The 14,684-nt window shown below is 44.2% G+C and overlaps 1 protein-coding gene across 7 annotated transcripts in view; it reads right to left on the bottom strand.

The window, feature by feature from the left end:
* Positions 1 to 14,684, bottom strand: part of napepld (N-acyl phosphatidylethanolamine phospholipase D) — a 56,110-nt gene that overhangs the window by 28,971 nt on the left and 12,455 nt on the right. For all 7 annotated transcript variants that reach the window (XM_070897334.1, XM_070897333.1, XM_070897329.1 and 4 more), the window contains exons 3-4: positions 12,052 to 12,698; positions 4,942 to 5,056 (exon numbers count right to left, since the gene is read on the bottom strand). In XM_070897334.1, the coding sequence (XP_070753435.1) occupies positions 4,942 to 5,056; positions 12,052 to 12,698 (762 nt within the window). The remainder of the gene's footprint in view (positions 1 to 4,941; positions 5,057 to 12,051; positions 12,699 to 14,684) is intronic.

Here is a 14,684-nt window from a genome sequence, read left to right as displayed (position 1 = left end):
CGATTTGCACCGCGGGCAGGCAGACGCACGCCGATGATGTCATCACCCCGTGCTGACCCCTTTGATCCCCGCCCCCCCCGATGGGGAAATTGCCCCGCGAGCGGCGAGGATGTCGTCAGCCGATGATGGCGCCAGCTTCCCAGGTTGCGAAGCTGGCAGACATCCGCAGCCAGCCCTCGCCTCAACCGGGATGCCATCCTGCAGTCCAGCACTCTGTTTTGGGTGTCGGGCTGTTAGCCTGGTCGAGGGTGTCCCTGGTGGCCCAGTGACGGCCGCCAAAGGGACGGCAGAGTGTGCAGCGGCCCTCCCCTTTAATTGGGGAACGCCCCCTCATTTTTCCAGAGTTAAAGACCCGAAGTCCAGGCGATATATTTTAATATACAGGTACAACGTCTGAACTCCAGAATCCTCGGGACTGAGTCCATTGCCGGTTTTTGAGTTTTTCCAGATTTCAGACAAGAAAATCAATAATCTGAAATCCGGAATCCTTGGGGCCAAATCTTTGTCGGATTTCGGACCTCACCGCCCGCTGATCCTCTGCTCCTCACCGCCCGCTGATCCTCTGCTCCTCACCGCCCGCTGATCCTCTGCTCCTCCGCTCGCCGATTCCCGCCGAACCTCCACTCGCCGATTCCCGCCACTCCCCACTCGCCACAGCGCTGAGCTTTTTACCAGTTTTCGGACAATAATTCTGGATTCCGGACGACTCCACCTGCGATGTGCAAAATGTCTGTTTTTTGGAATTCCGGATTCGGGACGTCGCACCTGTAATTCGAATTATGCGCCCCAAATTTCGTCCCCACAGTTTTAAAAGAAGGAAAACAGACCGCTGGTCTATACTGAATTAAATACTATCAGCCAGAGCAGTAGTGAAGGCTTTAATGCCTCTAACCTGGTGGTGAGGGAGGAAATCGGCCAGGATTCCTGCGCATAATCGCCATCTATTGCCTTCTCTTGAAAAATGTGCAGATAGAATCTGACGTGGCTGTGATGCCCTGTACAGTCAATTTCTTGCCAGCGCTCACTATTGAGGAAGAAGAATAGCCAGTTGGGTGGGTACCAAAGAACTACTGGCATCTGTCGAACCACATCCTAGACAATGCCTTTCGGAACCACACCTTATTCAATATCCTTGGGAACCACACCCTAGTCTATGCCTTCAGGAGTCACATCCTACTTAATATCTTTAGGAACCACATCCTAGTCAATGATTTTTCTTATTTATTCACGGGCATCGCTGGCAAGGCCAGCATTTATTGCCCAACTCTGATTGCCCTTAGGAAGTTGGTGGTGAGCCGCCTTCTTGAACCGCTGGAGTCCGTGGTGAAAGTACCCTCACAGTGCTGTTAGGGAGGGAGATTGAATAAGGGACGATGAAGGAACGGTGATATATTTCCAAATCAGGATGGTGTGTGACTTGGGGGGGGGGGGGGGGGCACTTGGAGGTGATGCTGTTCCCATCCACCTGCTGCCCTTGTCCTTCTAGGTGGTAGATGTCGCAGGTTTGGGAGGTGGTGTCGAAAAAGCCTTGACGAGTTGCTACAGTGCATTTTGTAGATGGTACACACTGCAGCCATGGTGCGCCGGTGGGGGAAGAGGTTGAATGTTTAAGATGGTGGATGGAGTGCCAATCAAGCGGGTTGTTTTGTCTGAATAGTGTCTAGCTCCTTGAGTGTTATTGGAGCTGCACCCATCCAGGCAAGTGGAGAGTATTTCATCACACTCCTGACTTGAGCCTTGTAGGCGGTGGAGAGTCAGGAGGTTTGGGGAGACAGGAGATGAGTCACTCGCCTCAGAATACCCAGCCTCTGACCTGCTCTTGTAGCCACAGTATTTATGTGGCTGGTCCAGTTAAGTTTATGGTCAATGGTGACCCCAGGATGTTGACGGTGATGGATTTGGCGATGGTAATGCCACTGAATGTCATGGGGAGCTGGCTAGACTCTCTCTCTTGTTGGAGATAGTTATTGCCTGGCACTTTTGTGACGAGAATGTTACTTGCCACTTATCAGCCCAAGCCTGAATGTTGTCCAGGTCTTGCTGCATGTGGGCATAGATTGCTTCATTATCTGAGGAGTTGCGACTAGAACTGAATACTGTGCAATCATCAGTGAACATCCCCAGCCTTGGACACTGCCCTGAGGAACTCCTGCAGCAATATCCTGAGGCTGAAAGGATTGGGCTCTACAACCATTTTCCTTTGTGCTAGGTATGACTCCAGCCTGTGGAGAGTTTTTCCCCGATCCCCCATTGACTTTAATTTCACTAGGACTCTCACCTCACCTCTGGAATTCAGCTCTTTTGTCTGTGTTTGGATAGATGGCTGTATTGAGGTCTGGAGCCCAAGCTTTCTGGTCGAACCCAAACTGAGCATCTGTGAGCAGGTTATTGGTGAGTAAGTGCCACTTGACGACCCCTTCCATCACTTTGCTGATGATTACGAAAAGGCTGATGGGCTGTTAATTGGCCGAATTGGGTTTGTTCTGCTTTTTGTGGACAGGACACACCTGGGCAATTTTTCACTTTGTTGGGTAGATGCCAGGGTTGTAGCTGTACTGGAATAGCTTGGGAGTCACACCCTAGTCAGTGGTTTCAGGAACCACATCGTAGTCAATGATTCAGGAACCACATCGTAGTCAATGATTCAGGAACCACATCGTAGTCAATGCCTTTAGGAACTACACCCTAGTTGATGCCTTCAAGAGGAGAAATGACAGCAAAGTGGAAGCATTTCTTTAAAAATGGATAATATTTTTATGTTTATTCTGGAGAAAGAAATTATACTTTTCTTAGATTTTGGGAGTTCCATTATCTTATAGACAATGCTGAGGGAAAGGGGGAAGATTTGGAGATTCCCTCAAGGTAGGGAAAGAATAAGGCCTATTAAAATATGAATGCAATCCACCACAAGGACAGTGAATATAGCAACTTGGAATGTGCTTAGTGTAAATAACGCCATTAAAGACAATGAAAAATCTGCCCAGACTTGGATGCAATAATAAGTAATTACAAGAGATACACCCACGACAGAATGAGTCAGACAATTACAAGGGTGAGTATGAAGCTCCAGATGAAGAGCTATTTTGATGAAGAATGTCCCTTTCCCTTGGGATGATTTAATTATAGACATTGATAGTCGATTTATTACTCCCTCTCAAGTTGAAGAGGTTACATCAGTAAATGCTCAGGAAACTGGAGATGCTAATCAGGAAATGATAGAACTAAATTCCTCGGCCGCATCAGCAATTCTAATAACATTAAATTTTACATACGCATCGTGACCCATAATAAAGAGGATGTTAACTGGGGTGATGAGGAACCCTGCCAATTTATAGCATCTACAACATCCTGTGGAAATGATATTCTGCTTTCAGCATTGCAACAGATATAGTCAAGGATGACCCCTTTCTAGTTCCAAGATATTTGGTTAGAGGTATAACACATATTCACATTGACATTATTACACTGTGGGATCACATGCCTTTAACTTTTAGATTTCAAAAAGATATGCCTTTCCTTATGGATGGTGTTGGGTAAATATGGTGAGGGACTGAGCCACACACCAAGATTCCCAGATTCAATTCTAAGTCTGTGTTGAGTTAGTTAATCTCAGCCAAACCAGTGGTGGAAGCTTGATAATTTCTCAAAATTCCCCAGCTAGGTAGAGGGGGGAAAAATCAACCAGGACTCCCATTCCCGATCACTACGCAGTCTTTTTTTTTGTTGCAATTTTCTTTTCACCGTTCTCTCCTAAACACATTGCCTCCATTCTGGAATGTAACCTAGTGATCATTATTTATGTGTTGCCCCTGACAGAGAAAGCTGGATTTTCCTCCTAACATTAAGAGCAATTGCAATGCAAAAAACTGACAAGATCCGGTGATAAAGTGTACCGCAAGTGCCATATGCAAGTGTTGGCAGAGAGGGGGTGCCTAGGATCCCAGTGGATTTTCTTGCTTTCCTCCTCTCTTATTACCGATCCTCGGAACCATCTGGAAAAAGGTGATCGGCCCAGTCGCAGCGGCTGTAAGGCCCCAAATTCTTTGAATGGAGGGTGAGGGCCTACTTGATGTGTCCTCACATTCCAAATGGACCCGTAAGCCTTAACCTTTTAGGCCTTGGTTCTCTGCTTTTTCTTCAGGGCTCTACTGTCCCCTTTAAATTCCCCGCCACCTCTTCTAGTCCCACTGCACGAATGCTGGGATTTTGTGCCCTTGGATAGACAAGCTCCCTCTTAGTGGTGGGGATCCCATTTGGAGCCTGTTTCGCATTACTAATAACCCTCTGACCCAGGGGAATGGATTGGGGTTAGAGGGGCAGCTGGAAGTCTCACCCCACCTCTACCCTGCTGCAAAAATGGGAATATAGCAGCTATTCAACGGTAGGGGGTTTTAGTGCCATTCCCCATCCTGTTCCCACCCCACATCCACATAGATGCAGTTTCAACAGAGAATGCCAGATAGCAATTATGATCCATGGTCAAGTTTTCTTTCCTCTTAGCCTAGGCCGCTGAGGCCAACTTTAGCGGCTCCTGCTGTCCACCCAGCTGAAATCAGCTAACTCCGCAGTCTGGGGAACTGTTTGGTTCAGCTACTCATTGGACACACTCAATGAGCCACCTAAGGAATCATCCCTATCCTGTCACCCTCTGCACAGAAGTCCAGCTGTGTGGAAATGAGGACAGGATAGGATTCAGCAGTGATGTACCCCATGGTTGAACAGTCTGCCAACACACATTGCCCCCAGGTTCGCACATGAGGAATAGTTGCTTGGATAAGAGAGCGGAGATTGCAACTGCCGTTTACAAATTTTACGTCCGGTCTAGCCAGGTAAATGACCTAAAAATCAATATACATAAATATCAAACACCAAAATAAACTGTCAGCCACTCTATTAGAAGTTTATAGCGTCTACAAATGGCATGATAGGCAAAGTACTTACCTCATTGGCTAAAGCAAATGTTCCCCAGTGTATTCCTACAGACTGTTTTGCCTGAACATCTATGTGGATCCTCACAGCCTCCTCTGGGTTCACGTGGTTATATTTCATAAACCATCTGGAGCAGACACAAAAACACAGACTGGTAAACCAGGAGCCTCGAGCAGGAGCTGCATATTTCTGTACTGAACATAATGATATGCCACTTCCCCTTTTCCTGTTAGACACACACTTGATCACTTTCATTAGGGAGAGCGAGATAGAAACAGAGAAGGAAACAGAAAGAGGAAGAAACAGAGGAAGACAGAAACAGGTTGACAAGTGCATGCACAAACTTCAAATGGTCAGCTACACACCTGGCATCAGCATTACTTTGCTCTGAGTTTGATAGTCTCAGAATTTCATAAAAATAAATAAGCAACATGGGGATTCCAGAAAAGTCCACTGCTGTCCTTATAAGGGCCCAAATACACTTGCCTTGCTCCATACTTCTTAAAGCATCACTCCGATCTGAGCGCAGAACATACTTGTCCACTTTATGGCCCCATGAAGTAAGATCAATGGACGTCAATTCATCAATAAAGAATAATAACAAAGCAAGCATGCAAAATATGACCACACAAAATGACCTGCATGGTAAATAATAATACAGTACATTATCACAACAGAACATCTCATAACATTGCACACAATTCATTATTTTTGAAGAGAATGATTGTCGTTATGTAGGCAAATGCAGCAACATCCCACAAAAAGGCACAGGAGGAATAACCAGTTTTTGGGTGGACTTTGTTGAGGAAGGAACATTGGCCAGGACACTGGGAAAGCTCCCTGCTTTTCGTCCAAAAAGGGCCGTGGTATTCTAAAGGCCCAGCTGAACCACTGGAACCACCAGACGTGGTCTCATTTTAACTTAGTCAATGGATGGCATCTCTAAAAATGAAGCAATTCCTCACCATGGCACTGGAGTGTCACCTTAGATTATATGCTTGAATCCTGTTGTGGGGGTTCAAAGGCAGGAGATATTCTTGCAATGATTGGGACAATCTGAGATACGTAACTATAAACTGGTATACTAAGGCTCCTGTGCATAACTTTCAGTAATTTGCCATTGTATTTGAAAAAAAATTAGTAATATTTTCTGCATTGATAGATTTTCAGTCACTAGATGTGTTCAACACGCATCATTAATTCTTTATATACATGCATTGGGGGGGGGGTATATATGGTGGGGGGAACTCTTCAATGGCTCAGTGAGCTTGATGAAGTGAGAAGCTGAGCCATAAATAAGAGCAGGTAGTGCTACAAGTACTATAATTAGCTTAGTATCCTGGATTAGAAAAGGACAATCCTATTTGTATTTCATTACCCTTGCTGGAAATACACGTGTTGAAATACACGTGTGGACCTTGAGCAGGGACAGAATTGGACTTACCCGAGATGCTACCGCAGTCAAATAGCTTGCTGACACTGTCAAAGCTCGCCCATGAAGAATAGCCAGTTGGGAGAGATACCAGAGGGCTGCAAGTTCATGTGGAGCCATACTCCGGCACGAGCCAACATCTTTCGGAAAGGAAGGGAAGGGATAAACCTTAAAAGAACATTGTTCCAGGGATATTAGTACCACCTGATTTTCCAATGGGTTCACCAGGCTGTGGAGATGTTCCTCTTGCTAACTGCATGGGCAGCATTAAACATTACCGTATCTGTTCATCACTAAATGTGTGAGGAGAAACTCCAGTTTTGTTATAGACTTATGTAGTATATTGGCAACATGGTGTACAAACCAGTACATTTTAATGTTGTGCGAATGTGTTTCTTGTACTCATCACTTCGAAGTTGCGCTCACCATTACCACAGTCAGCGACAGACCCTACCAGCAGCAATTTACACTTGTGCTATTTAGCACAAAATGCTCTTTCCAGGCATAACTCACATTTAGGACAAAATCTAGAATTGGCTGTTTTTCACAATTCAAGTACTGTAGTCGTATAAAAGTTCACACACTGCCTTACTGATAAAAGTATCCAACATAGAGTATCACATATTCTGATATCTATTAAATCCTGTAGATAACTGGGTCCCAAGGAACTTACCATTGTAACTTACCATCATAATAATGAAGGAACAATATACAATATACGTTATGCAAACAGTGTCTGGGCAGTGGAGGGTGCCCTTCTTTCCGGAGATGAAAGGGCTGCCTTATGAAGAAAGTTTGAGCAGGTTGGCCCTATGCTCGTTGGAGTTTAGAAGAATGAGAGGGGATCTTATTGAGACATATAGGATTCTTTGGGGCTCGACAGAGTAGATGCAGAGAGGATGTTTCCCCTCGTGGGGGAGTCTAGAATTGGAGTGCATTATTTCAGAATAAGGGGTCGTCCGTTTAAAACAGAAACGAGGAAGTTCTCTCAAGGAGGGTCGTGAATCTTTGGAATTCTCTTCCCCAGAGAGCTGTGGAGGCTGGGTCATTGAATATATTGAAGGTGGCGATAGACAGATTTTTGAGTGATAAGGGAGTCAAGTGGGCAGGGAAGTGGAGTTGAGGCCAAGATCAGATCAGCCATGATCTTACTGAATGGTGGAGCAGGCTCGAGGAGCCAAATAGCCTACTCTTGCTCCAATTTCTTATGTTCCAAAACTGTTTTGAATACAGAAGCAAGAAAGAGGTGACAAATTTGTGTAAAACACTAATTAGGCCACTGTTGGCAAATTGTGTACAGTTTTACACACACCCTTGTAGAAAGAATAATAGAGCCATAAAAATGTGCAGAATTGATTTGCTAGGATATTAGCCAAGATAAGAGGACTATAGTTACGATGAGGATCTTGAAAAACAGAGCTGTGTTCACTGCAGCAGAAAAGGTCAAGAGATCCAATAGAGATGCTCAAAATTCGGAAAGGGTTAGGAGAGTAAATCGTGAAAAATTATTTCAATTGGTTGGTGAATGTATATCAAGGATTAGCATTAAGGTTGGAATATTTTTTTTAACAAAGGATCATTAGAATATAGAATGCATTACCACAAATAAGAAAGAACTTGCACTTATATTGCGCTCGTCACCCCAAAGCATTTTACAGCTAATTAAATTCTTTTGAAGTGTAATGTTGTAATGTAGGAAACACAGCAGCCAATTTGTGCACAATTTGAGGGGTAAATATTGGCCAGGACACCACAGAAAACTTCCCGTCTCTTCTTCTAAATAGGGCCACAGGATCTTTTACATCCCCAAGAGAGCAGACAGGGTCTCGGTTTAACGTCTCAGCCGAAAGACGGCATTTCTGACAGTGCAGCACTATCAGCCTAGAGTTCATGCTCAAGTCTCTGGCGTGGGACTTGAACCCACAACCATCTGATTCAGAGGCAAGAGTTACCAACTGAGCCAAGGCAGAGACCGTAATTGAGTCCCTCACACTTGAAAAGAAAACTATTAAGGGTGCAGATAAAGAGCAGGTAAATGGGATCGGAGGAGATCGTTCCAAGGTGAAGTTGGCACTAGCGTAAGCATGATGAGCCTCCTTTTGTGCTGAAATTTCTATGATAACAAACCATGGTATTATAGTGAGGCTGCTACGAATACATTTATCTGAATTTACCAGACCGTTTACTAGTCTGAATGGCGAGACTATAAAACAAGAGAGATTAGAAACACTAGACTATAAAAGGAGAGAGATTAGACAGTGCACTGCAAGTCATTTTGTAGGACTGTTCAGAATTAACAGCTTGCTGTTTAGTATAAAGATCCAACTGATGATAACCTTTTTATCAAAATGCTCCACTGAGGACTGAACAAAACCAAGGATTACGTTTGCACGACTGCATGCCATCATTTGAAATTCCTAACCCATAGCATGCAAGTTATCTGCAAGGTACAAAAAAATAAAAATGTACCAAAGCATACCAGGATGCAGAGAGGAAAATAAATCGGCAGCTGTACAAGCACTGAGGAGAAATGGGGGCAGGGACTGCAAAGTGCACTGTTACAGGACTCTTTCAAAAAGAACATGTTTCGTTTCCAGCACATGATCAAGAAAACTGATCAAATCAGGCAGATTGAGAGTTAATACTTCCAGTCACAAGTGTTGAATTTTTTTTAAAAAACAAGGCCAAATTTGCTCAGTTTGTTTTTCTCTCAACTCTGGTGAGCGCGACAGAAAGGCATCGATGTCGGCCTGGGTCTGGATATGTCGAGCCCCGGCCTATGGTGGCAGTTCCTGCTCATTCTTATAAGAGACGGAGCCATTGTCTGCCCCTTAAAAGGTCAGTGATGATGCAAAGGGGTCGGAGCTTGGATTTCACATGCTGGAGTTGTCCATTCCCCCATCTCATTGGGACCTGGTATACGGTTGGAAACTGCTACATCCAGTGAGATGAGGTGTACTGGTCTCCAGAAGGGTGCAAGTGGGCCCGCCAGGGAGGTCAGACCACAAAAGCAGCCTGAACTCCGGAGGAATGTTGGTCTCGAAATTCGGGCACGCAACACCCGTTTATCAGGCATTAGACCACCTCCCAAGCCTCCAATATGGCAAATAGGAAGCATACACTCTTTATGAGCCAGAAGTGTGTTACTCAACATATAAAGGCACTCCCAGCTCTTCTGTTGAAGCACAAGTGACCCTGCTGTTGTAGTGGGCTCTGGCTTAGCATCAGGAATTCAGCCGCAAGCCTGCCATGCATCCTCAATGACCCCCGACTGGGTTAATGATCCAGCGATGTCAGAGGGACGGCCACTGGGAGCAGAATCCCGATACTTGACTCTTATAGAATATGTAGAATGAACCAGAACAGTTTCCTTGTATTTTCCACAACTCTGAGACAAAGAAACTGTCTTCTCGCTGAGGCCATTGGGAAAGCCAACTTTTAAATCATATTTATTCTGTCTATCCAATCTCACAAAAAATATAGTTCACAAGTTTTTAATTTGCGAGGGAATAACTACATTGCTTTCATTACACCCGGCACCATTGTAATTGCGTCTCAGCAAACAGTCAATGGGGGTCATTTTGACTTTGGGCGATAGTGTAAAACCGACGATATGTCCATTATACATCTCTCCGATTTTCATTTCCACTGAAGTCAATGGAAATGATTGCAGAAGAGTGACCCGATAGAAGTCTTTGAAATTATGAAGGGGTTTGATTGGCTAGACATAGAGAAAATGCTTCCACTTGTGGAGCAGCCCAAAACTAGGGGCCATGAATATAAGATAGTCACCAATAAATCCAATAGGGAACTCAGGAGAAACTTTTTTAGTCAGAGAGTGGTTAGAATGTGGAACTTGCTACCACAGGAGTAGTTGAGATGAACAGTACAGATGCATTTAGTGGGAAGCTAGAGGAGCCATTTGTGGAGAATAAACACCGGCATAGACCAGTTGAGCTGAATGGCCTGTTTTTGTGCTGTAAATTCTATATAAAAATAGAGAAGGGATAAAAGGAAAATACATGAACACTGGAGCACTGGTGGCAGTACGGATATCTGTTCCACCCACATGCTGCTGAGCTGCTCATTTTAGTTCTCTTGATGATGTCAAAACTGACTTTTTAAAAAATGAATGAAGTTAATCGAAGAAAAACTGTGTTTTTGGCGAATGTTACTTTTCTGCCCTATTCTCTCAATTTGGTCTCCATGCAGCACACCCTATCCCCCGAGAAAGAAACAGACAACTTATAACTGGGCCTGTGCTGATGTCACTTTAAGGCCAGCCAGAGAGTGGACTGTAAAACCAACCCAAGGCAAACATTCTCTGATCTGTCTCCCCTGTGGGGAAATGAGTTACCTTCAGTCGACTCTTCCCCACCACAAAATAGTTGTGATTGGCAACTTAGTGAGTAGAGAGCCATGAGGGCTGATTTCACTGTCCGATCACTTCACAACGCAGTACTACAATTAACGTTAAAGTTAATGATAATTCTTTGCAACACAGGCCTTACGATGATGGTTGTTGATCTTTAAACGATATGATTCAGTGTAGTGACAAGAGATTTTGTGGAACGATGAACTGATAAAAGGCACTGAATGGAAATCCCACAGCTGGTATCCCAGCTTCCCTTCCTCTTTACTTGTGTTTATTTGACAATCTCGAATGAAGCTGGAAACCTGCAGCACTTTTATATACCAGCAACATTCCAAATAATTTTTCCCCTTCTGCTGAAGGTGCTGATATGTGTTTACAATTCCGCGGGTACCAGAGACTTTCTGATACCTTGCCCAAGAGGTCAATTCAAATACTGGGCATACACAGCGAGTGTCAGCAGGAGATTGAACTGTTGGAACATCACATTTGAGCCCAATCCTGTTCTTATCCAGTGTCCACATTGCAGAGGTCCGTAGATCACAATCAGGAGCTAATTCCCCACCCTCCTCCCAAATCCAAGGGGTACTTCGGCTTATTTTACCTATTGTGCTACCACCCAAGATCAGCAAACTCAGCTCAGACTGAGAATCAAACCAAGGGGACTTGCTGTTCTGTGCGTCTCCGTTCCACACCAGGCACTGCACTTACCAAATAAATCATAGTTTACTACATTTTTTTTTAAAACATCATATTTTAAGGGGTGGTAACACCCATGGTCACCCACACAAAATAGTATTTATAGGGAATGATGGTGGTTTCTGTATACTAGGTGGTACAATAATGTGGTGCTGGAGACAACAGTGATGAGGCATGACTCACAAATGTGACTTAGTACAACAAAAGCCAAAGACACCTCAGAAGTACTCAGCCCATGATGCTAGGAAAGTTCTCTGTTTGGTAAATGTCTCCTCACAAGTCATTTATTGGCTTTACATTGTCACCATGCTGTAGAAATAAAAAGGGTGACATCTTGCCTTGCGGAAAATGGCATTTTCAGTATTAAGTCATATTTGGCTGATATTTTTTGATATTGACATGTACTGAAGTGGTAAATTGTTAATGCTGGTGGAGTAAAATCATCAATTTAGCTCATTATTGGGCTGGATCAAATGAACTAACCTGGAAATACTTTATGCTGACAAAAAGCAGAAAAAGCATTATTCTCCAAGATGACCATTCATTCAATGTCAGTGAGCACCAAATATGCAGCATTTTTTAATAAATAGAAATTGGAAATGATGCAAAATGTACATACCTTGGCTCATAGGCTCCAATAGGAATGGCAGCAAGGTCAAATGGTCCATATCGTTTCCCTATTTGTTCAAAGGCCACACAGTAACCTGTATCTCCAGCAAAAAAAAATCTATTCCAGGGTCCCACGACACACCAACTGCCCCACAGCACCTTGTTGTCATCCGTTACAGTCCGCTTGCTCCAGTGTTGCACAGGTGTAAACACAAACGTAACCTCATCGTGTCCAGGGACACAGTTCTCTTCCCACCAGTCCAACTCAATTACGTTCTCACAGCCACACTTCTGCATCCAGTCTAAGAGACCCAATGGTACAAACCACCTCAAGTCACCCCCAAATCGCTCATTAAGACTTAGCACTGTATTGTAATCCAAATGATCATAGTGGGTGTGACTAATAACCACGGCATCGATTTTGGGCAACTGTGCCACTGTGCAGGGTGCGTTTCGGAAACGTTTTGGTCCAAAGAATTGCACAGGTGAAGCTCGCTGGCTGAAGATGGGATCTGTCAGAAAAGTCAGTCCTTCCATTTCCACCAACAGTGACGCGTGTCCCAACCAGGTCACTCGGATTCCATTCCCCGTACTTCCTACCAGTTCTGGGTTTTTGACAAAGAACGGTTCTATTATCGGCAATCCTTCATCAAGCTCCTAGAGGCAAAGGGAACAAGATTTTAAAAAAACAACTTTGCTCTAAAGACGGTTTGTACAAATTGTTGTCACCTGACATGTTTAACTGAGCCAACAAAACCAGCTTCAGAAATACAGTGCAGCAAAAGCCATCCACAATAACCACCTTTGAAGTTGACATTAGTTAGTCTTTACAGACAGATCGACCCTTAATTCAGGTTGATATCTAAATCACAAATTGGACCGTTAGGATAGTCATTACTGCCAAGTCGACTTTGGGAATGTTTCCTGTACATTAGAAATGTAATTCTTCTAATTCCTTATTATATAACCTGCCAAACCTTACTGTCAAAGCTAACACATGAATAATGGACCCTTGGGAGAGTTATTGGGGGATAACTGGTACCTGTGGAGCTGTACCCAAATAAGGAATCAACAGCTTCTGAGAAGGGAAGTGACGCAGCCACGATGAAGGAATGGCAGTTTATGTCCAAGTCAGAAAGGTTTGTGACTTGGAGGTGATGGTGCTCCCATGATCTTGCTGCTCTTGTCCTTCTTGGTGGTAGAGATTACAGGACTGGGAGCTGTTGTTAAAGTAAGCTTGGCTAGTTGCTACAATGCATACTGCATATTGTAAGCACTGCAGCCACAGTGTGCCAGTGGTGGAGAGGGTGGTTATTGAGTTCAGAGGCAGGGGTGCTGATCAAGTGGGCTGCTCTGCCCTAAATGTTGTTGCAGCTGCACTCATCCAGGCAAGTAGTGAATCTTCTATCACACTTCTATCTTGAACCTTGTAGATGGTGGAGAGTATTTTAGGGATGAGGAAATAAGTCACTCGTTGCAGAGTACCCAGTCTCTGTTCTGTTCTTGTAGCCACGTTATTGATATGGCTGATACTCTTAAAGCTCCTGGTCAATGGTGATCCCCAAGATGTTGATGATGGGGTACTCATGCGATGGTGGTGTTGTTGAAGGTTGGGGGAAGGTGGTTTTGTATTTTCTTGCTGGAGATCTTATTACCTGGAAGTGATATGACACAAATGCTACCTGCCACTTATCACCCCAAGCATGAATGTTGTTCAGGCTTTGCTGTGGACTGGCGTGTGCCGCAACATTATCAGAGGACTTGTGAATGGAACCGAACACTGAATATTCATCAATGATATGCCCCACTTTTGATGCTAAGCTGAAGGAAAGGTCATTGATGAAGTAGCTAAAGATGGTTGGGCGGAGGACACTTCCCTGAGGAACTCCTTTAGCGAGATCCTGTGACTGCGATGACTGGTTTCCCAGAAACATGATCATCTTCCTTTGTATTAGGTATAACTTCAGCCCCATTGAGATCAGTTTTTCTGGGGCTCCTTGGTGCCTTATTTGATCTCAAGGTCAGCTACACTCCCCTCTCTTCTGGCATTCTGCTCTTGCAACCATGCTTGGATCAAGGCTGTAAGGAAGTTGGGAGCCAAGTTTTCTGGCAAAACTCAAACTGAACATCAGTGAACAGATTACTGGTGAGTGGGTTTTGCTTGCTGGCACTGCTGATGTCTGCTTCCATCACTTTGCTGATTGGGAGGACGCTGATAGGGCGGTAATCAGCCAGGCTAGATTTTTCCTGTTGTTTGAGGGCTGAGCGTAGTTGGGCAATTTTTCACATTGTCGAGCAGATGCCAGTGTCATAGCTATACTGGAATAATTTGGCTAGGGGAGTGGCTAGTACTGGTACAGAGGTCAGCCCCACTCACCAAGTAAAGCTCACTCACCACCAGTGTACTATGCGCTCTACACTTTGTACACTCTATACTATGAATAGTTATATCACATTGATACACAACAAACAATTCCAAAACACCTATTTGCTTAGCCAAAGGCGAGAGAAGTTTTATATTTTTTTAGGAAAGTTTCCTTTGATGGTCATATTTAATTTTCTTTGGCCTTTATTTCTTCTACTGACATGCAGCAGTACGGTGTTAAAATAAAATTGTTAACAACTTGCATTATATGGAATATA

The sequence above is a fragment of the Pristiophorus japonicus genome, chromosome 13, assembly GCF_044704955.1.
Source record: "Pristiophorus japonicus isolate sPriJap1 chromosome 13, sPriJap1.hap1, whole genome shotgun sequence".
Lineage (NCBI taxonomy): Eukaryota > Metazoa > Chordata > Chondrichthyes > Pristiophoridae > Pristiophorus > Pristiophorus japonicus.
The sequence above is the reverse complement of the archived record's forward strand: the minus strand, read 5'-3'. Positions and strand labels throughout refer to the sequence as shown.